Source organism: Lissotriton helveticus (assembly GCF_964261635.1).
Source record: "Lissotriton helveticus chromosome 1_1 unlocalized genomic scaffold, aLisHel1.1 SUPER_1_unloc_15, whole genome shotgun sequence".
NCBI lineage: Eukaryota > Metazoa > Chordata > Amphibia > Caudata > Salamandridae > Lissotriton > Lissotriton helveticus.
Genome location: NW_027611654.1, coordinates 2,361,338 through 2,382,500, shown reverse-complemented (window position 1 = coordinate 2,382,500; position 21,163 = coordinate 2,361,338). Strand labels below are relative to the sequence as shown.

Genomic DNA, 21,163 nt, shown 5'->3' with positions numbered 1-21,163 from the left:
CGACGGGTATGAGTGAAATTTCGAGATGGTATTGACTGCTCGGACGTTTATTCAAAAACGGATGGAACCATCAGGTTTCAGAACTATGACAATGGGGGAGACCAGTTACTGCTGGAAGGTTTTATGACTCCTAGTTGTAACATGCTCTCTATTTCGTCAGGAACTGAGTCCCGCCTAACGCCTGGTATTCTGTAGGGGTTTTGTTTTATTACTTTATTTGGTGGGGTAACAATGGCATGCTCGAGTATTGTTGATTTTCCCAGGAGGTCGGAAAAGATGGAGGAGAAGGACTCTAAGAGGGTCGGAAGAGACACTTTTTGTTCCTCTGTTAGATGTTCGTTTATGGGCAATTTATTCAATGTTGAAGGAATGGGTTTTGAGTCAGGCAAAACGTAATGGGTGTCTTTGGGGAGGGGTCCCAACCATTTCTTTAGTAGATTTATGTGGTATATCTGGGTTTTGGTTGAGGAAAGGCGTAACCGGTAAGTAGTGAGGCCTACCCTTTCAGCACCGTCATATGGTCCCTTCCATTCTGCCCGTTTTTGGCGTATAGAGGAAGGTAGGAATAGGAGCACCCAGTCATGGACCTGTAACTGTTGTCACCTCTTTCCTTTATTGTAAGACATCTGCTGGCTTCTTTGAGCTTTTTCTAGGTTTTTGTGAGCAAAATCTCACAGTTTCTGTATGCGGTTTCTTAGGCTTTGGGTGTATTCTAGATGGTGTTGTGTCTCTTCTTGTTTCTCTTGTTCCCACGCTTCTCTTGTCATTTCTAGCAAGGTTTGTTGCTGTCTCCCGTAAAGAAGTTCAAAGGGAGAACAACCCAAGCTTCTCTGAACCTGGCTTCAAATAACAAAGAGGGCGAGTGGCAACAACATGTCCCATTCTTTCCCTTCGGTGGTTAGCATTTTCTTCATGGTTAGTGTTGGACTTGGCCCTTCTAGCAGGTTCACCCCTAAACTTTTTGCTTTTAATGGTGACCTAGTGATGGTGATTTTTGTGTTCTGCGCACTTTCACTGTGTCCCAGTGGAAAGTGCGTGCGCACTCTGAGTGCGTGGAGTAAGGTTGGCCTGCCCTCCCATAGGAATGCATGGGGAATGTATGTGTCCCTGGTAGTTCCTGATGCATGGGGTGTACAGACTCGAGTCTGGTATGTGCGGACTCGTGTGATTCAATGCTGCGAAATGATGTATGCGGCGTGTATGTGTCTAGTGTGGAAGTGCCACTTCTAGACATGGCTGTGTGTGTGCTGTAAAGGTGCTGGCGTGTGATTGGCTGGAGCTGGCTGGGATGCCAGGCTCCATGAGTCATGATGGGTCTGCCCGGTGGTGAGTGTGGAGATTAGCGTGCTGATGGCTGGGGAGGAATGCACCTGGGTCCTGAATAGGGCTGGGCTTTCCCCACACAATGCTGGCTCCGCCCCCTGTGGTTACTTCTTTAAATCTCTGCCTGATCCCTTTGTCTGTGGTAGCCACCTTTTGTGGGCCTGTATGAAAAGTAGAAAGGCGCGAGGTTGGTTTTAACTAATAATTATATGCAGAAATGAGTAATTTGATGTAAACTAACTGGATTCGGTCCATGAGGCACATGATGCACTTTATGGGATAAAATGTCCTGTAAAAATTATCTGATGTTCTTTTTAGATAATTCTACTTGCTCTAGGATTTTAACTTGTTATGAACTGGGGCTGGTTGTTGATCACTGATTTAAATTGTGCTTTTATGATCTGTATTTAAGAGATCGAATACAGATTTTATTGATTGATTGTTTGCATGTGTGTCTCAGAGTCTCACCCCTCTGTGCTCCCTCCACCTGCTGCTTGGAGCTGCTGCTGCAGTGTCCCTGGCATGGCAGTGAGGAGCTCATGGGAATCCAAGGCCCGGGAGCAGTGTCTGTCCTCAGCGCATGCGCAGCTGTTAATACAAGGCCCTCTTGAAGGTGTCTGTTCTCAGCGCATGCGCAGTTGTTAATCCAAGGCCCTTCTTAGCTCGTGCTCCGCTGCGGGACGCTGTGTCTGTCCCCAGCGCATGCGCAGTTGTTAACCCATCAAGACCTCTTTAACCCGCGCTCTTAGTTAAGTCCTGGGGTTTTCAGTTTTTCTGAATGGAAGACAGTGTGGACGTTCCCAGTTGCGTCCCCTCTCGGTTGGACTCTCCAGGCCGTGCTTCCCTGCGGGCTGCTCAATTACACACTCTTTATGTTTCATGGGCTCCGCTATTCTCAGCGCATGCGCGGCCACAACAAGCAGACATCCTGCGCATGCGCACTTGTGACAAACTGAGTGTCCTGCGCATGCGCAGCTACAGATCAGGGCGGCCCTTGTCCAGCGCGCGCTTTGTTGTCACGTGGGGCCCTCGGTGTGTCCCCTCCACCAGGCCGACACTGCCCCCTCGAAACCACAAGAGAGGTAAGGGGAGACAAGGACTCGAGGCAGTGGTGGAAGAGCATTAACGTATGATTCCTGAGAGGGGGCGGGCCTGTGGGTGTCAAGGCGGGGCCTGTGGGGGGCGGGGCCTGTGGGTGTGGATGCTCCTCCTCTGCCGGGGGCGGGGTCAGTGAATGTGGGGGCGGGGCCTGTGGGTGTGAATGCTCCTACTCGGGCGGGGGCAGTGAATGTGGGGGCGGGGCTTGTGGGTGTGGTGTATGTGGGGGCGGGGCCTGTGACAGTGGGGGCGGGGGTCTGTGCGTTGGGGGCGGGGCACGTGGGCGTGGTCAGTGGCTGGGGGGCGGGGTCAAAACGATACACCTACACAGCCTGGAGGCATTGACTGTTTCGTGTTCCTCACTGGAGACTAGTTTGTCCTCACGCTTCAACTCTGGAATGTGTTTTTTTGGAACCCTAATCGCTCCAACTTTAGTTTGTATCGTGTAATTTTTGGTGGATTTATACTCTGTAAATATGTTACCATAATATCTAATCCTATATACTTCGCTCTATTGTAAAGCGCTCTGACTCCGCTGGGTAAAGTATGCGCTATAAAAAATGCCTAAATAAATCCAATGCCCTGCGACCAGGCTGTTGGAGGCTCGTCGTGGCCTTGGGGCTCCCAGTCACATGTCCTCAGGTCTGTAGACTAAAGACTGTTGCAGCTTGCAACTCAGAACTGGCAATTCCTCAGGCTCCGGCGGGCTGCTTTTGGAGGCTTCAGGCATGACTCTGCGAATCTCAAGTTGCACATTCTTACCTTTCTCCTGAGCCACCGCAACCACAGACTTTACCCACTTGCTGACCGCATCTATAAAATAAGTTTTTGACACAAGTGTGTCCACATGAGCATCTTTTAATTTGGCTGATCTGGGGTTTGCAGCAAATATTTTTTTTAACCCTTGCGTGCGTGCGTTGGCCAACAGCCGTCGCAAGCACTACCTCAGTAGTGCTGCGCACGTCCGTTGGCCTACACGGCCCCGGACGCGCATTCGAACGCCCACATCGCAGCGGAATTGCCACCGCAATAAACGGGTTAAAGCCATGCTCTTGTATTTACAATCAACAGAAGCTTGTGCAGTGAGGGCTGGTGCTGTTCCTGACCTCCCATTCATTTTGTGGAAGTGCCTGGACCAGTCTTCAGCGCGTTCCTTGCTCCCAAATGGTGCCTCTCAGGCCCTAGACCCTTGCTGTGGTTCGGTGGGCTCCTAAATCAAACTTTTGAACTCTTCATGAGTGGAAATGAACCCATTCGCACTGGAATCCCACTGCTCGCACGGAACTTCAGCACAAGCCCCTGCCGCCTATCCCCTTGCACGGAAAGCATCAATCGATCTGGAAGACCAACAACGTAAAGCTCCAGCCCGACCTTCTGCGACACCTGGCCTGCTCTTTGTGCCATGTCCACCACCGCCATCAACTCTCTCCTTACTCCCTGCGACCCTCTCCAATGCGAACGGGGCTCTTGGCTCAAAACTTGAGAGGGTAAAACCTTCAGCTGAACTAATCTGGGGTTCTATCTAATTCGCGCTCCATCGTGATTAGCTTGAACTTTTTACTTTAACCTGGTCCAGCATGACCAGATTGCCTCGGTTGACGCTTTATGTTTTTAGGTGCTGTATAGAAGTTTATACTTTAAAAATTCATATCTCCGGTTATACTGATTGGATTTTTGTCTTTGGGTTTCGATTTGTTGATTAAATTGAGCTCTATTTTTCTAACCTGGTGTTGATTTTGTGTGCTGTTTATGCTGTTTTACTGTTTGAAGTGTTGCACAAATATTTACACATTGCCTCTAAATTAAGCCTGACTGCTCTGTGCCAAGCTACCAGGGGGTTGACCACAGTTTAAATATGGGGTTTGCTTGTGCCTTATACTGACTAGGATTGTCAAATTCTGAAAAGGAGCATACAGTTATTACTAGATTCCTAAATCCATTATGCTCAAGCATGTAATTAAACCTCATTTCCTTTGCAAACTATACAAAATATTATAAGTTCCACCAAATCAGAAAATACAGCGCAGAGTCTTGAGATTTCTTTTTTTCAATGTATTCTTTATTTGTACTCAAATGCATCAGCCCAGCCAACGTGTTTCGTCCAACATGGACTTCATCAGGGTTGGAATAGTCTTTTATAGAAGCTCACCAAGGTGCTATTTCTGTAATCAGATGTAGTATAGATATATAGGCAATCACCGTATCATTCATGATTGATTTAATTCCTTCGATCCATATTGAAATAGTTTTATTGAAGAACACCAAGTCGCTTATTCTTATTAAGAGATGCAATATCAATAAGCTGGTAATCACCATCGCATCCACTCAGCTAAAATCATGAAAGGATTATTGCCTTTGATAAGTCCTAGCATGTAGTCTCGTCGGGTATGCAAAGCCATCTATCCGATCTGATAGACAGACGGTCTTGCATGCAGCGGTGATTGGCTATATATCTAGGATGAGACACTGGACGTTGTGCACCAATTGCTGGAGTCCAGGGAATTACATAGCATTACTCCCGTCCAGTTTATAATGGCTTGTGCCACACTGGCCATGAAACAAAACTTTTTTCAGTTCGAAGAACAAGTGTACCTACAAACATCGGGTACCAGCATGGGGAGCGTTTACGCCCCCAGTCTGGCGAACCTTTATGTCCACTGGTTCGAGCAAAATCATGTATTGAATAATGGAAACCCTTTTATCGATAACCTGAAGACCTGGAAAAGGTATATCGATGACATTTTCGTAGTGTGGAGAGGGACAAGCGATAGATGCCTGGAATTCCTTGGTTGGTTGAACAGCAGAAACAACTACCTTAAGTTCACTATTGAGATCGGACACCAACGACTGGCTTTTCTCGATTTACTAATTGTATCTGGTCCCGAGGGCCTACAATCAGAGCTCTATAGGAAGCCCACTGCTAGGAACTCCCTGCTGCTATTTGACAGCAACCATCCGAAAGCATTAAAAGAGAGTTTACCCTTCAGCCAGTTTTTACGGGTTCAAAGGAATTGCTCCACGAAAACAGCTTTTAAAAAACATTCCAATGATCTGAGCATGCAACTAGTGGCACGAAAATATCCACCTAAACTTGTTAAAAGGTCCATGAAAAGGGCGATGAACAATAATCGCGAAGCACTGTTGGAACCCAGACCTCCTAAGCCGGATCTGGACCGTCTCACTTTTGTTCATACCTTTGGTAGTCTCTCCAACAAGATTCAAAGTGTTGTCAAGAAACATTGGCCAATACTGAACTCTGGACACTTAACGCTTTCACGCCCCTTGGTTTCATTCAAGAGGGGTCCAAATCTGAAAGACAGACTAGTACACACCAGGCCACGTGAAGATCCACCAAGGGCGGTAGGGTCACTATGGAATCTTCCTCCTGTTCAGGGACATCATCCCTGTGGTAATTGCCAGGTCTGCGCGCAGACAACGAGATCATTGGAAATTGATATTGGCACTGCTAGACCATGGAAACAAATGAAATTTACCAATTGCAATAGTGACCATGTGGTCTACCTCATCACCTGCCCCTGTGGCTATAAGTATGTGGGCATGACAACACGCAAGGTCCGCATACGGATATCTGAGCACAAGAGCACCATCAGGTGTGCCAGACAAGCCACCAAGTTAACTGCCCACTTTCTGGAGGTGAAGCATCTAGCCACGGAATTTAAATGGACTGTTTTGGAGCAACCCTTCATCCCCAAACACATAGCGGATGTGACCAAATACTTGCTGACGAAAGAACAAAGATGGGTACTGAAATTGGGGACTCACAAAGACGGATTGAACGATGATATTCCGTGGTCCGTTCTATGAACCATTGTTAGTCAGCGTAAAAGGGTTTCTATGCACCATGTCAACAGCCTGGACACTCCCCTTTCCGTTTATATTCACACACTGAACATTGAGCAAACGGTTTTGAGAGGGTGTTCCGAGAGCCAGTACTTATTTGAGATTTGAGATCACCTATATTAGGCTCTTGTGTTCACTTTCCACCCTTTGAGGAAGGTAACTCACGGGGTTCTGTGGCGTCACCCCATTGAATTTGTCCACCTTGACCCCACTGCATTTGTCCATCTTGACCATTATAGGGACTTTATTCCCTTCCTAACGTCCTAACTGTTCTCTTGGAATACTCAGTACATTGTACAAATAAAGTCAGTTGGTGACGACTCAAGTGAATTTTCACAGTCTTTTGCATTTATTTAATCAGGCGTTACGGTGGTCAGCTGCCCGTTTACAGTCTCAAGCCACCAAGGCGTATTCACCGCTGCCCCCCTTTTGGCCTTATTAATTTACAGCCATGCAGCATGTCCAGCAGTAATATTACAGAAACGCTTTGTTTTCTTTTCCCTAGCCCCGTTTAACCCCCACGGAACTTCGCTAGCGCTGTGCTTGTGGTCTGTTTACACTCGCATTCGTCGTGTGTTGTTTCCGTTGCTATGACTCAAAACGACAGATCAACCAACGACTTGATTTGGTTTTTAGCCCACATAGCCAATCAAATCGCGGGCCTCTTCCACTCTCAGCTAATCGCACGGGTTAGTGAAGGGCTCCACGTGACCGCGCGACCAATGGCAGCGCGGCTTATAAACAGCCTATCCTCGGTCGCTCGCTACCTCCCCAGACGGCCAGGACGCCGGCCCAGGAGTACCGACGGATAGGTAAGAGGAACCCTCCCTTCTTTTCTCCACAGTGCTATCTTCTTTTAATGGAAGGTATCCGCTCTCGAACGGAGCCTCGACCCCGTCATTGCGGGTACGATTTTATTATTGATAAGATACTGATTCCATCTCTTGCTGGCTACTGAGATAAGGAAGTGTTTCGTCCATGTTTGTGCATACTGTGTTTTGATGTGTGTTCCACATGTCTTTTAGAGCGGTGCTTCATCTTCCCCTGAGCCGCTGCCAGGTGGGGTGAGGCCAGTCCACCTTACAGATCGAGGTAAGGACTGAGAAACGTTTGGCTTATGAAATTTCTTTCTGAATGTTTCAAAATCGGGCCATATGTGCTTTAAATACTCGTATCCCCACAATCTGAATGTGATGTTATGTTAGATCCACATTGATGGACTTTCTTGCCAGCCCACAAGATAACGATAGTTATACCTAACCTTTTTCTCTTTCCATAGTGATCAACACAGACTGTAAGGGCACCCGGAGCATTCAGGTGACAATGTTCACTTTTCTGTTTTCCCGGTGCTTCCCTTCACTTTACGTATTTCACTTGGTGCAGTAGTTTAACTTCATTGTTGGTCCTGATGAATGCAAAGACACAATAGTCCCTCAATTGCAGAAACTAGTTGACCATTCTCACCTCAGGTTGTCCACATAATTAGACAGCCTTGGGTTACATTGATTTTTAACATTGCTATGTCAGGCACACACCGAATAAATTTTGTCAAGTGCCTTTTTTCAAACCAATTTTAACGCACTCCTTCTTTGGTTTTCCTCACTCTTTCACTCTTTTCAACACTGCACACCCCAGTCCCATGTTTCTGGCCGCTCATTAACATCGAGTGGCATACCACACTGTCATTGCCATTATCCACTGAGGAACCCCCTTACCACCGGGTTGACCTTTGTGTGTGGCACCGATTTTCTCAGACGGGTGGTACGGATAAAATCCCAAATGATGAAGGGCGGATCCGTATGGTGACTGATGGGTATTTCTCACACTCTGCTGAGAACTTCTGTGGCGTATCACTGTGGTTCCCTGGTTGTGGTTGACCTGTTGTTACTTTTGGGCACATTCTTTGAGACCCTCTGGTACTTCTGTTGTTTATATATCTATCCTACATCTGATTACAGAAATTACACCTTGGTGAGCTTCCTTGCACCTGCTTCACTAATGATTGCTGCTCCTGTGTGGGCGTAGGGTAGGCTTCAGTGAGCTCTTACCCCTTATTTTTTTTAAACTTTATTTTGCGTTTAGGTATGAGTAAAGAAGTACACTAGGACAAGTAAAATCCTTTGGCAAGTACAGGTAGACATAATACACACTGTCAAGGGTTCAATCAATGCCGCAGAGTGATCACATGTTACATAAAGCAAGTCCCTCGGCTGCTAACATATTTTCTGTTACAATCGTTCTTGACTCTAATTCACATAAACGGTGTTTACAAACATGACATAGGGATACATCAACTGTACCGACATAAAAAAAGGAGTTTAGCATCCGGTGTAGTTGATTATTGACATGTATCTCGGGACAGTCTAACCCACCCCTGTTGGGACTATGCCCTGTTCTTTCTGGGTAGGGGGTCTTGTCGCTGCGCCTCTAGGTATGTTCTGAAAGGTCCCCAGATATCTTTGGGCCTGGAGGGGGGGGGGGACCGTTATTGCGTATAGGTCGCTGTTTGTGGAACAGGACGCCATGCTCTTCAGCCATCCCTTTATCGATGGTGCTGTTCTGCTACCCCAATGAATGGATACCTCCCTTTTGGCCAGTAGTAAGCTTATGGCAACAAACCTGCAAATTGCCGGTGGGAACTGCTTTACATATCCCAATAGAGCAATCTCGGGCAAGGGGGTCATCGGTACCTTAACCAAGCCACTCGCTATCTTATGTATTCCTACCCAGTATGAGTGTTTGCGTGGACAGGTCCAGGCGAGGTGGGCGAAGTCTGCATTTGGAGCGTTGCGTCTTGCACAATGGTGCAGTCTGGCAGGGTCTATCCTGTGGAGTCTGGAGGGGGTAATGTATATCCTACGAAGAAACTTAAAGTGTATTAGTTTGTGTCGGCTATTAAGGGAGACATTTTTCGTAACTGCACAGCAGGCAGCCCACTGTTCGTCTGTGATCGGAATACCCAAGTCGGTCTCCCATGGATCCAAATTAGTCTGGGGGTTGCATACATATAAAATCGTGTCATCTGCATAAAATGATACTAACAATGGGCCGGTGGTGAAGTGTAAACACCTATGAAGGTGTTTCTCTTGGAAGTGCCGTATTAGTGGGTCCGTGGCTAAAATGAACAACAGAGGCGACAACGGGCCGCCCTGTCTCATTCCGCGTGAAAGTGAGAAGGGAGCCGTCAATGTACCATTTAGATGAGAAATAGCATGAGAGAATGAAATAGGGTAAGAACCAGAGCAAAAGAGAAACAAATTAACATGAAAGTGACTGCAAAATCAAGGGAATTATAGAATAGAGTGAAAAAGTCAAAGGTTAGCATTTAGAATTTGTGAGATGATGGATATCAGCCAGAGATTGTCAGATATGATGTCCCACTTATTCAGAGTGCTTAAAGGTGCACACTCTGCAAGTAGGGTGGAGGGAGAGAAAGATGAGAATGGAGAGTAAGAGGAAACCCAAAGGTATCAGAGAACAGAGTGAAAAAGAGGAAAGAAAGAGGGTGATGCAGACAATGGTTGAGAAGAAGAGCAAATAAGGCAAAAATAAAGAGAGAGATAAAAGGAGACAAAGATGAGGATGAGAGAAGAACAGAGGGAGAAAAAGAGCAGCAGAGCTAGAAGAGAACAAGATCAAGAGAGCGAAAATACAACAGTCAGTGAGACATAAAAAGTAAAAGCAAGAAAAAAAGTGAGAAAAAAACAAGATTGAAAGAAAAAAAGGGTGTTGAAAAAGAGGAAGAGAGTTAAAAGAAAACTGAGATAATACGGGAAAAAGAAAGTGAGAAGCTAGAAAGACAAAGTAAGATTTAAAGTAAGAGCATGAAGGTCCACTTGAGTGAGGGAATGAGAGGCTGAAAAGGATAGAAGAGGGACCACATTCGTGAGAGACATGTTAGGAGAGAAAGTAAAGTGGACTGAGAAGAAAGGCTCAGTGAAGGAATTTGTGATGTTAAAGTTTTTTTTCTCATAACTTGACGTACTTTTCATAAAAACTATAACCAGGCGCAGGTAGCAATGTCTTTTGCACGGGGATTTACTAATGAAAATCAAAACAATTACACTACTTGTAGGTGGTGGGAATAAAGAAAAATCAGCAATATTGATCCATTAAAAAAATTCAGGATAAACAGTTTTGAAGTTAACTCACAATAGAATAGTACATAGACTTTCAGTGCCAACTAGTTCTCACAAGGAAATACGGTCTGTAGACTGCTGTTTTAGTGGAAAAGTTTGCCAGAGAGTAATCGCAGGCACATCTGTGAAGTATAAATAGTCCAGTAATCATGATCTATACAAGACTTTAATTGCCAACGTGCTGCACTCCAAAGAGTAGGCAGTCGAAGCAGTTACAAATGGAGGCTGCATAGATTGAGAGAGAGAGAATTTACTAACTAGCCTATGGCTTAACTGGAAGATCCTATTATAAATTGATATCTGAGCGTATAGGTAAATGTAAATTAAAATGTAAATTGATACTTGTATAGCGCACTACTCACCTGCAAGGGTCTCAAGGCGCTTGTACGAAAACCGCTGTGGAACCCATCCTGGCTTTCCCTGTGAGGCGTCCACTCCTGGGCACCCCCATGGTGGAGCCCAGGCATCCTTAGCGTTGTGGGGGCCGTTGTGGAGATTAAGCAAGCTATTGCCCAGAGTTGCAGAGTGGGACTCCATGATTGGAATAGGCACCGAGGCGAGAATGATCAGGTCCGTGGAATTTTGAGCCCAAGTCCCGCCGAGGCGGGGAATTGAACCCTGGTCCCGGGCTAGACCTCTGCATCAGGGTCTGCCGCTCCAATCATTGAGCCACACTTCTCAGAGGTAAGGGCTGAGGAGCACATTGGGTGTCAGTGAGTACCCGAAAGTGGATAGGATCACTCATCAGTGAGGCAGTAAAGCCAGAGTCTCAGAAAATGCAGACCACTGCCATTGATCACATGTGAGTTTTAATTGCGACAGTGCCCTGTCCCTCAGGGCCAACTAGCCCTCCTGTTACCTCCAGTAAGCCCCATTCAGCTGGACTGCTGAGAGTGTTCAAAGGCCACGCCACCTTTTTACACCATTCTGCAAACGCGACTCCTGGCGCACTGCTGCTCAGGGGATGAAGTTCACTTTAGTCCTGAGGGCTTCAGGACACAACAGGACCTCATTGCCCCATCAGCAATGCGCCACAAGGCGCGTTTGCAAAGTGGTGTAAAAAAGGGAGTGGCCTCAGACCACCTCTCATCAATCCCACTGTGTGGTGCTTGCTGGAGGTTCCTGTGGGCTAGTTGGCCCCTAAGGACACATAAGATGCGAGGGGACTTCATCCCCCAACCCAAAACACGCCAGAAGGCGTGTTTTCAAGTGGTACAGGGAGGGGGCGGACCTACGGCGAGATCCAGCTTCGGTTTTCTTTTTTGTTTTTTAGGAGTTGGCTGTGTGGCCTGCCTTCTCTTAACATTTTTTTTTAATTTCAAATCTTTTTTATTAAAGTACAAAAACATAACAGTACAAAGAAAAGGAAGGACGGCATGCAATAATTAGCTCGCAAGATAGGTACAATGAACAATGCCTGGATAATTACATTCAATGTGGTCAGCAGGAAATAAGAAGATGCCAGTAACATAACACATCCGTGGGAAATACACCGCGAGTCATATAATTGTCAAGCAGAGGAAGCATTGTTTCAGATATCCAAACATACCTCTCTGTCTCTTGGAGCGGAAGGAACTAAGAAGACAAAGAAGACAAAGAGGGAAGAAGAGGGGGAGAGGTTAGACAAGGAGAAAGGAATGACCGCAACAAGGTTTGTAGAAATTGTTTGTGTCCGGACATCCGTCATACCTGTCGGGAGTAATGCCCAATGTAGCAGCAGCGGTCATGTAGAGACATAGCAAGCCTTTGTCAGTGCATCTAAGGTGGGTCATAACAGAGTTCCAAGGAGTCAAGCAAACTCCAGAGTTTGGCGTGAGGCTTTTGCTAGGGGGAGGAATGTAAAACGTCGTTATCCGCACCCCTCAATGAAGCTAGCCATTCTTGCCAGTGCACAAAGGAGACGTCAGAAGCGTTCTTCCACTTGCTCAGGATAATTTTGCAAGCCAGCGTTAGCATAAGGTCTAGAAGGTATCTGTCATGTTCCCTAGTGATGTTCGGATCAATCGCTCCTAGGAGAATATATGAGAAGTCCCTGGGTGGACTGAAGTGGAAGGTGCGATGGATGTAGGCATAGATCTTATCCCAGAATGTTTGGAGCAACGGACAATAAAAGAACATATGCGCCATGTTACCCGCGTGTGCTTTACAGTGCCAGCAAAGGGGACTGTCCAGAAGTTTGAGCTTGAAGAGTTTCTCAGGTGTCCAGTAGGATCTATTTATCAACATAAGTTTGGTCTGGGATAATATCGGGGATATTTTATTGTAGAAAGGGGTGAGATGAATCTTGTCCCAATCAAAAACCAGGTTAGAGGAGTTTGTTTCCTTTTCCCAATCCCTCTCACACTTTCTATGTATTTTCTGTGGTGACGGTGATATGAGTTTATATATTTTTGATACCATGTGGCCTTGTGACATAAGATGAGCTAGCTTGGTGCATAGAGTGGGTTGCTGCGGGACAATGGCTCTGGCAGAGACAAGTGCTTTAAGGCGTAGAAACCTGTAAAAGTTGAGCGGTTGGAGATCAAATTGCGATTGTAAGGTGGCAAAAGGTAGCAGGGAAGTTCTGTCGTAAAGGTCCCGCATCAAATTCAGACCCTTGTTAGCCCAGTCCTCCCAAAAGAGAATTCCGCACTCATCCTTTATAGCCGGGTTAAACCAGAACGATGCTAGGTTTGATTTGGAGAATTTTATTTTAGCTTTACAGTGTCTCTTAAGGCTAAGAAGAGCCCGCCTAGTGTTGAGAAATATATATTTTGATTAAGTAAAGGCTGAAGAGTCCATAGTCATTATAGCGGAGAGAGGCAGGTTGTGAATGATGGATTTATCAACATGAACCCACACAGGAGTGTATTCTTGTTGGTTAAGGAACCAATTTGCTCCTTGTTTGTACAAGAATGCCGTTTGGTAGCATCTAAAGTTAGGTAGACCTACACCCCCTTTGTCTTTTGGCAGTTGAAGTTTTTTCAGGGAAATTCTCGGTTCCTTATCCTGCCAAATAAAATTATTAAAGAGTTTATGTACCTTGGAGAGGAAATCCACAATCCCTGGGCCACTATTGGCCCCGGCGACCCCATCCCCCGGGGCCTGGTTTTGTGTTATTATTTTTTTTGCAGGGAGGGGGTCCCCATGCCCCTGGGTCATTTCTGACCCCGGGGACCCAATCCCCCAGGACCTGGCCTTGTGGTAAAAAATGTTGCCAGTAGGAGGACAGCGTGGCCTCACTCCCCTGGGCCACCTCTAGACCCCGGGGACCACATCCCCGAGGGCTGCCCTTCCATTAAAAAAAAAGCAATAAACTAAAGGGGAGGCGGCTTTGTGGCCCCCCTCCCATGCCATTTGTTAAAGTTCAAGTTCAGTAATTTATATAGCGCACTACTCACCCAGGGGGTCTCAAGGCGCTTAAGGGAGGGTGGGTGCATTACTTATCAAAAAGCCAGGTTTTGAGCTGCTTTCTGAAGGAGAGGTGGTTCTGTGTAAGGCGGAGGTGATTTGGGAGGGAATTCCAGGTTTTGGCCGCTAAGTAGGAGAATGATCTTCCTCCCATGGTGGATCTATGGATGCGCGGAATTACGGCGAGGGCTTGATTGGACGATCGTAGTTGGCGGGTGGGTGTGTAGAAGGACAGACGTGTGTTGAGGCATTCGGGTCCTAGGTCGTAGAGGGCTTTGTGTGCGTGGGTGAGGAGGCGGAACGTTATTCTCTTGTTGACAGGGAGCCAGTGGAGGTCTTTCAGGTGACTGGAGATGTGAGCTTGACGGGGGATGTCCAGTATGAGGCTGGCTGAGGCGTTTTGTATGCGTTGGAGTTTTTTTTGTAGTTTGGCTGTGGTTCCGGCGTAAAGGGTATTTCCATAATCCAGTCGGCTAGTGACCAGTGCGTGGGTGACTGTCTTTCTTGTATCGGTGGGGATCCAACGGAAGATTTTTTTGAGCATGCGTAGGATGTTGAAGCAAGAAGATGAGACAGCGTTGACTTGTCTGGTCATTGAGAGGGAGGAGTCTAGGATGAAGCCCAGGTTGCGTGGTGGTCTGTAGGTAAGGGTGCTGTACCCAGAGCCGGTGGCCACCATGAGTCGTCCCAAGAAGAGGGGGATGATCCTAAGATAAGGACTTCTGTTTTGTCAGAGTTTAGTTTTAGACGACTGTTCTTCATCCATTCGGCTACTTCTTTCATTCCTTCGTGTAGGTTTGTTTTGGCGGTGTTTGGGTCTTTGGTGAGGGAGAGGATCAGCTGGGTGTCGTCTGCGTAGGAGATGATGTTGAGGTTGTGTTGTCGCGCGATGGATGCGAGGTGACTCATGTAGACGTTGAAGAGGGTGGGGCTGAGTGATGATCCTTGTGGTACGCCGCAGATGACTTTGGTGGCTTCTGATCATAAAGGGGGGAGGCGGACTCTCTGGGTTCTTCCATCGAGGAACGAGATGATCCAGTCCAAAGCTTTTCCTTGTATTCCGACGTTGCTGAGGCGTTGTATGAGGGTGCTATGGCAGACTGTGTCGAAGGCGGCGGAGAGGTCAAGTAGGATAAGGGCAACTGTTTCTCCGTTGTCCAGTAGCGTTCTGATGTCGTCTGTAGCAGCGATGAGGGCGGTTTCAGTGCTGTGTTTGGCTCGGAAGCCGGACTGAGAGGGGTCGAGGGAGTTGTTGGATTCAAGGAAGGTGGTGAGCTGGTTATTGACGGCTTTCTCAATGACTTTAGCAGGGAATGGAAGGAGTGAGATGGGGCGGTAGTTCTTAGGTTCAGAGGGGTCTGCTGTGGGTTTCTTCAGAAGGGCGCTGAGTTCGGCATGTTTCCAGCTTTCCGGGAAGGTTGCGGAGTTGAAGGAACAGTTGATGACATCGCGGAGATGGGGTGCGATGATGGAATCTGCTTTGTTGAAGATGTGGTGGGGACATGGGTCGGTTGGTGAGCCAGAGTGGATGGAGTTCATCAGGCGGATGGTGTCTTCGGTAGTGATTGGGTTCCAGGCGCAGAGGTTGTGAGAGTGTTCTTTTGGTTCGGAGGTGGGTGGAATGGACTGTTCTTCGGAATGGTTTTCAAAGCTGTTATGTATGTCGGCGATTTTGTTGTGGAAGAAAGAGGCTAAAGAGTCGCAGAGGTCTTGGGAGGGAGTGATGTCGTTGGTGCTGGCGGTGGGGTTGGTAAATTCATTGACGATGTTGAATAGTTCCTTGCTGTTGTGGGCGTTGTTGTTGAGTCGATCCTTGAATGCTGATTTCTTTGTGGATCGGATCAATTGGTGGTGTTTGCGGGTGGCGTCCTTGAAGGTGGTCATGTTATCAGTGGTTGGGTTTTTTCTCCAGCTTTTCTCGAGAGTACGACATCATTTCTTGGATTTCTTAAGGTCATCATTGAACCAGGGGGCCTTTTTGCTGCCTTGTTTGATCTGGAGGTTTTTCAAGGGTGCTAGTTCGTCAACGCTGTGGGTGATCCAATGTGTGAGTTTGTTAGCAGCTAGGTTTGGGTCCGATGATATGGTAGGAGGGTTTTGGTTAAGTGATGTGAAGAGTTGGTCGGTGGTGATTTTGTTCCAGTTTCTTCGAGGAATAGGTTGTGGGGGATTGTGGGACGTGGTCTTTTTGTAGCTGAAGTGAACGCAGCTGTGGTCCGTCCAATGGAGAGCTGTGGTGAGATCGAAGGAGATTTGCTTGCTGGAGGTGAAGATGGGGTCGAGCGTGTGTCCGGCCAGGTGGGTGGGGGTGTCAACGAGTTGTTTGAGTCCGAGATTGGCGAGATTGTCCAGAAGGTTGGTGGTGTTTCTGTCGTTATTCTTTTCCTGGTGGAAGTTGAGGTCTCCCAGTAGTATGTAGTTCTCGGAGGCAAGGGCAAGTGGGCTGATGAAGTCAATGATGTCTTCGCTGAATTGCGTGCGTGTTCCTGGTGGTCTGTATATGAGGGTGCCTCTAAGTGTGGTCCTGGGGTCGGGGTGGATCTGGAAGTGAAGGTGTTCGGCGATCGCGAGCTTGTCGTTAGAGCTGGTCGTGATTCGGATGGTGTTCTTATGGACGATGGCGATGCCTCCTCCTGTTTGGTTGGTGCGGTCTTTTCGGATGATCTTGTAAGTGTCCGGGATGGCTATGGCGATGTTGGGCGCTGAAGAGGCGTTCATCCAGGTTTCTGTAAGGAAGGCGACGTCCGGCGAAGTGGTGTCGAGTAGGTTCCAGAGTTCAATGGCGTGTCTGTGGACCAGGTGTTGAGTAGGATGCACTTCAGGTGGTTAGTGTTGGAGCTCTGTTTGGAGGATGTGGATTTAGGGTTGGTCCTGATGCAGTCGAGTTTGCAGGAGTGGCAGGTGAAGGGTCCATGGGTGATTCCAGGGGCGGCTTGGTAGCAGTCGTGGAGTCGGCCGGGATTGAGTGCTGAGAGGGATGCGGAATCGTACGTAATGCGGGAGGAGTGGGTTTTGCGAGGACCAGGGGGTATGGCGCTGGGCGCGGTCCAGGCACGGACGGGCTTAGACGGGCTTACCTTTGGCGCGCCTTTGGCGCGCATGGGGCGTGACCGCTGTGGGCAAAAGCATCTGTCATAAGTGAATAGTGGAGGGGGGTGGGGCGGGGTAGGATCAGCTGGGAGGCGGGGCGGGGTGGAGGGGCGGGCTGGGGGGCAAACAAACAACAAAATGGATGAGACAAAAGCGAAACCAGGCGAGTGACTAAGGCAATGCGATGTAGCGCTACGATATAGCGCTACGATGTGGCACACTTTAAATGCTACTAATGAAGCTGACCAGCACAGTGCTACGATAACAAAATGCTCACTATGTATGCAGGCAATTTACACAGTTCTGCGCAGTAGTACTAAAATAAATTGTCACAATTTTAAATGTGATCAGTGTCTAGCGCAGCAGCGCTACGATACCAATCTGCCTTGAGGGAAGAGCCCGCTGTGAAGGAAACCAGCACCCCGGGGGCCGACCCTCAATTTAGGGGGAGCCCCAATGCCCCCACGGTCCCTGCCGGCTCCTCGCCTCCTGCGGGAGCCATAATTGCTTTTGGGCAAGGGGAGCTGCTAACATGCAGCTCCCCTTGCCCAAAAGCAATTTTGCTTTGCTTCTTGAAAGCGAGAGCAGGTTTCCTGCTCTCGCTTCCAAGAAGCAAAGCAGAGTTTTCTATGGCATGGCAGGAGACATTGCAGCTGGCCCTAGGGGGTGATATTCCCCTGGCCATCAAGGGCTCTAGAATGGGGGCTGCGCAGCCCCCCCTCCCAACGAGTACAAAGCCCCTTGGAGGTGGTGGTCCCTGGGGCCCATGGTGTCACGAATTCACCCGCCTGTACTCCGGTTTGTTCCTTCCTTGATGCTTCTATTACCCAACTCACTCTGAACTCCACCAGAGAGGCAAGGATAAGATTCACTTGCTGCCCTGATCGAACACCGGGGGAGGGGGGAATAGGGACGAGAGAAAAGAGAAGACACACTGGATTCTTGTAGACCGACTTGACAATTCAGTCGTGTAGAATGTCTCTCGAGAAAGGCAAAGTGTTACTGGGCTTCAGTTTTCAGCTCGTGTATAATCTGATAAATGTACCCGATTAATCTGAACACCCTAAATCACTTTTTTAGGTCAAACATCTGCTTTGGAACTATTAATTAGGTATACCTGAATTACCCTTGACCTTTTCTCAAAAGGATTCTTGAAACTAAAAGAAAGAATAAACAAAAAAAACACTACAGGTGCACTAATAATCTGTGATTGCTCAAATTATCTCAAGAGTTACTGATTTCCTTTACAATATTTGCTCCGTAATTTCACATTAAATATATATAAATAATAACAACAATCGAGCTCTCTGTTTCCTTTCAGTCTTCTAATCAGACTCAAGGTATTTACACAAATGTCTGTTTTACTTTAACATTCTTCACTTACTCAATGTCCTTAAAGTCCTTGGATTGTTTCAGGAAGAGTTTCAAAACGTTCTCTTGATTTATAGAAGGTCAAGAGGTCTGCCACAGTTTTCATAAAGTTTAAATTCTTACTGGTATGTGTTCAAGCATGCTAACGCTTTACCATTCAGAGCGAGGTGTTGCTTGGCATCCCTTTGTTGATTCTCTTTTCTTTTCTCTTTTGCAGGAAATCGGAAACAGTGCCGGGAGAGGATCTGGAGCCGGAAATTCAGAAACAGGAAGGAATGTCTGAAATGTGCTCCGGGGAGCAAGAACACAGCCGAAGACACTGAGTGAAGACAGGGAAGGAAGCAGGGTGGAGCGCTAAAGAGCTTCGGATGATCTGCCACCAAGGTCCGGAGTCAGGTGAGTGTTTAGGCACGAAGCGAAGCATCGGGAACCAAGTGGGTGGGGTTTAAATTGCTTTGGGTCTCAGGTTTTCTCACGTGTGCATGTAAAGGTGATTTGGGGCTTAGATCTTTCCCAAGTAATTCACGTGTACATGCCAAGAACGTTTACACGTGCAGGAAATGCCTCCTGCCCCCCCAAAGGTCTTCGTATGTGACAGGGTTTTTCCGGATGCAAGGCATGGAAAGATCTGACCAATCTTGTAGTATGTACATGTGTTCCTGTTTCCAGGATCTTTCTGACGCATCATAACCCTTCCAGTTAATTAAATACTGTAATCGACCATGTTTACGTTTTGCATCTATAATGCGATTTTCTTCATATGCAATATTGTCTCCAACTACAACAGGTGGAGGAGGGTTGTCTTTTCATGTGGACTGATGTAATGACTGATATTTTCCTACTTTTCTGGTGTTTCAGCTAGTTAGCTATAAAGTAATTACTTATCACAGTCCCTTCCCAGAATGCCTTACAACAAAACACCACATTCAGACTACCTATCTGAGAGAGGAGTAACATAAATAACTAAAGATACTATAGATCAAAGCTCAGAGGATATGTATAGCAACGTCCTCCGACGAATCAGAATCAAATATCAAATCAGGTCAGCAACGTCTTCCGACGATCAACGCGCACTTACGCGAGCAACGCACCCTGGTGTGAATCGATATCAAATCAGCAACGTCTTCCGACAAATCAATATCAAATCAGCAACGTCCTCCGACGAATCAATATCAAATCAGCAACGTCTTCCGACGAATCAAATATCAAATCAAGTCAGCAACGTCTTCCGACGTTCAACGCGCACTTATGCGAGCAACGCACCCTGGTGCGAATCAGCAACATCTTCCGGTGAAAATCAGTACATACCTCTTTCGCTATGTTGGGTTGGTCTACCAGCAATTTAGGTATTCCTGCTTAGGAGCCGATTTCCCTTCCGTATCTACAAGTACTCATTAGAGGGGAACTAGCACATCCCTCTGTAAGCACTTGGTAAAAAAGGGGCCCGACCTTCCTCCACAGAGAATAAGGACAAATTATATATTCACCCATGTAGTCATCCCTAATCATGAGCAGCACACCTTCCCATCATCAGTTACCTGTAAGAAGGGAATCATCCCTCCTTCTATACTACAGCACCTGGTTAAGAAGAACCCACACTCTCTCTTAGTGACAACAAACAAATGGAATTAATGCCAATTGGGGTCTTTTATTAGACAATGATGAAAGGACATAGAAAGAAATGACTTATTAATATACATACACACATATAGAACCTGAAAATAAAGGAATAATTAGATAAAATGAGTCATACATGGAACACCTCACCATATTATTAGACATCTGCAATCTGAAGACAGGTCCGTCTCTCTTTCCCTCTTCGGTTGGGTCAGGACTCTCTGTTCCACAAACACGACTGCACGTCTGCACTGTGATGCTTCACCAGACCGCCAAAACCACCAGACAATCCTCTCACCCTCACTTGGACCCGCTTTCACTAATATAGAATGTAGCTCTCTCTCGAAGCTTCTAGAAGAACACGCCTACCGTTCTCATGAGATTTCTGTACCTTTCCGTTCCTGGCACACAACAGCAGCTGGCCAAGCTTTTGTTATGGCTCCAGCGCGAAGAGAGTACATTTCTCCGACAAGAACCGGTGCTTGCTGGTTCACTACTAGCGAACAACACATTGAAACTAAAACATTGCCTTTCACCTAAAGAGGCTTAGCAGGATGGTGTCAGAAAAGAACATAGCATCGCTCGAGCATAAGCCTTTAGGCCCGAAAAAGAGCAAAAAGCAGCATATAAGGGGACATAAAGCTGTCAAAGTCTATAGGCAAGCCCTACCAACTAGGTGAAATAAAGGTCGGGAATGGACAAAACACCATACATGTTCGATTGACAGCAGCATATATTAACATCTTGATTCATAGCGCTCTAGGAAGGACTTGGTGCTCACAGCATATTACTGCAACTCTGCTCTGTTTAATTCTTTTTTAATCGTCCCGTTTTTGCCTATTTTGTTTTGCTTCTTAGTTTACCTTTTTCCCCTGTTTTTACCTGAGGCCATTCGCAGACTTGCACGGCTGTCACGCTTACCTCCACTCTAATTGTGAGAACACCGCGTTATCGCGGGTCCCTTGCCCACTGTCTCGTTTGTGGTGGCCATTTTGGGAGGGGGTACACTGCCGGCGGCGCGGTCAGCGCTCTAGTTTATTGACGCTGGGCGAACATAAAGCCAGCCATGCTGACGCGCAGCGTCATTACGCAGCGTCATCGCCGGAACGTCGCCGGAGTCTCGCCAGAGTTAAGCCCGTCTGTGCCCGTCCGGGCCCAGACGGGCATAGGGCGCATTACTCTGCCCAGCTCGACCGGACTCACGGATCCTGCTCGCAGGTACTCCAGTAACACTTTAATTTCGCTACGCGTTCCTAGAGACCCTAGTTGCGGCT

General features: G+C 47.2%; 1 protein-coding gene across 5 annotated transcripts in view; it reads left to right on the top strand.

The window, feature by feature from the left end:
* LOC144805587 (uncharacterized) overlaps nt 1-21,163 on the top strand; it is a 436,700-nt gene that overhangs the window by 3,691 nt on the left and 411,846 nt on the right. For all 5 annotated transcript variants that reach the window (XR_013605550.1, XM_078672112.1, XM_078672113.1 and 2 more), the window contains exon 3: nt 18,490-18,668. Coding sequence is in view for 4 of the 5 variants with exons in the window: in XM_078672112.1 (XP_078528238.1) it covers nt 18,641-18,668 (28 nt within the window). In the remaining variant the exon portion in view is untranslated. The remainder of the gene's footprint in view (nt 1-18,489; nt 18,669-21,163) is intronic.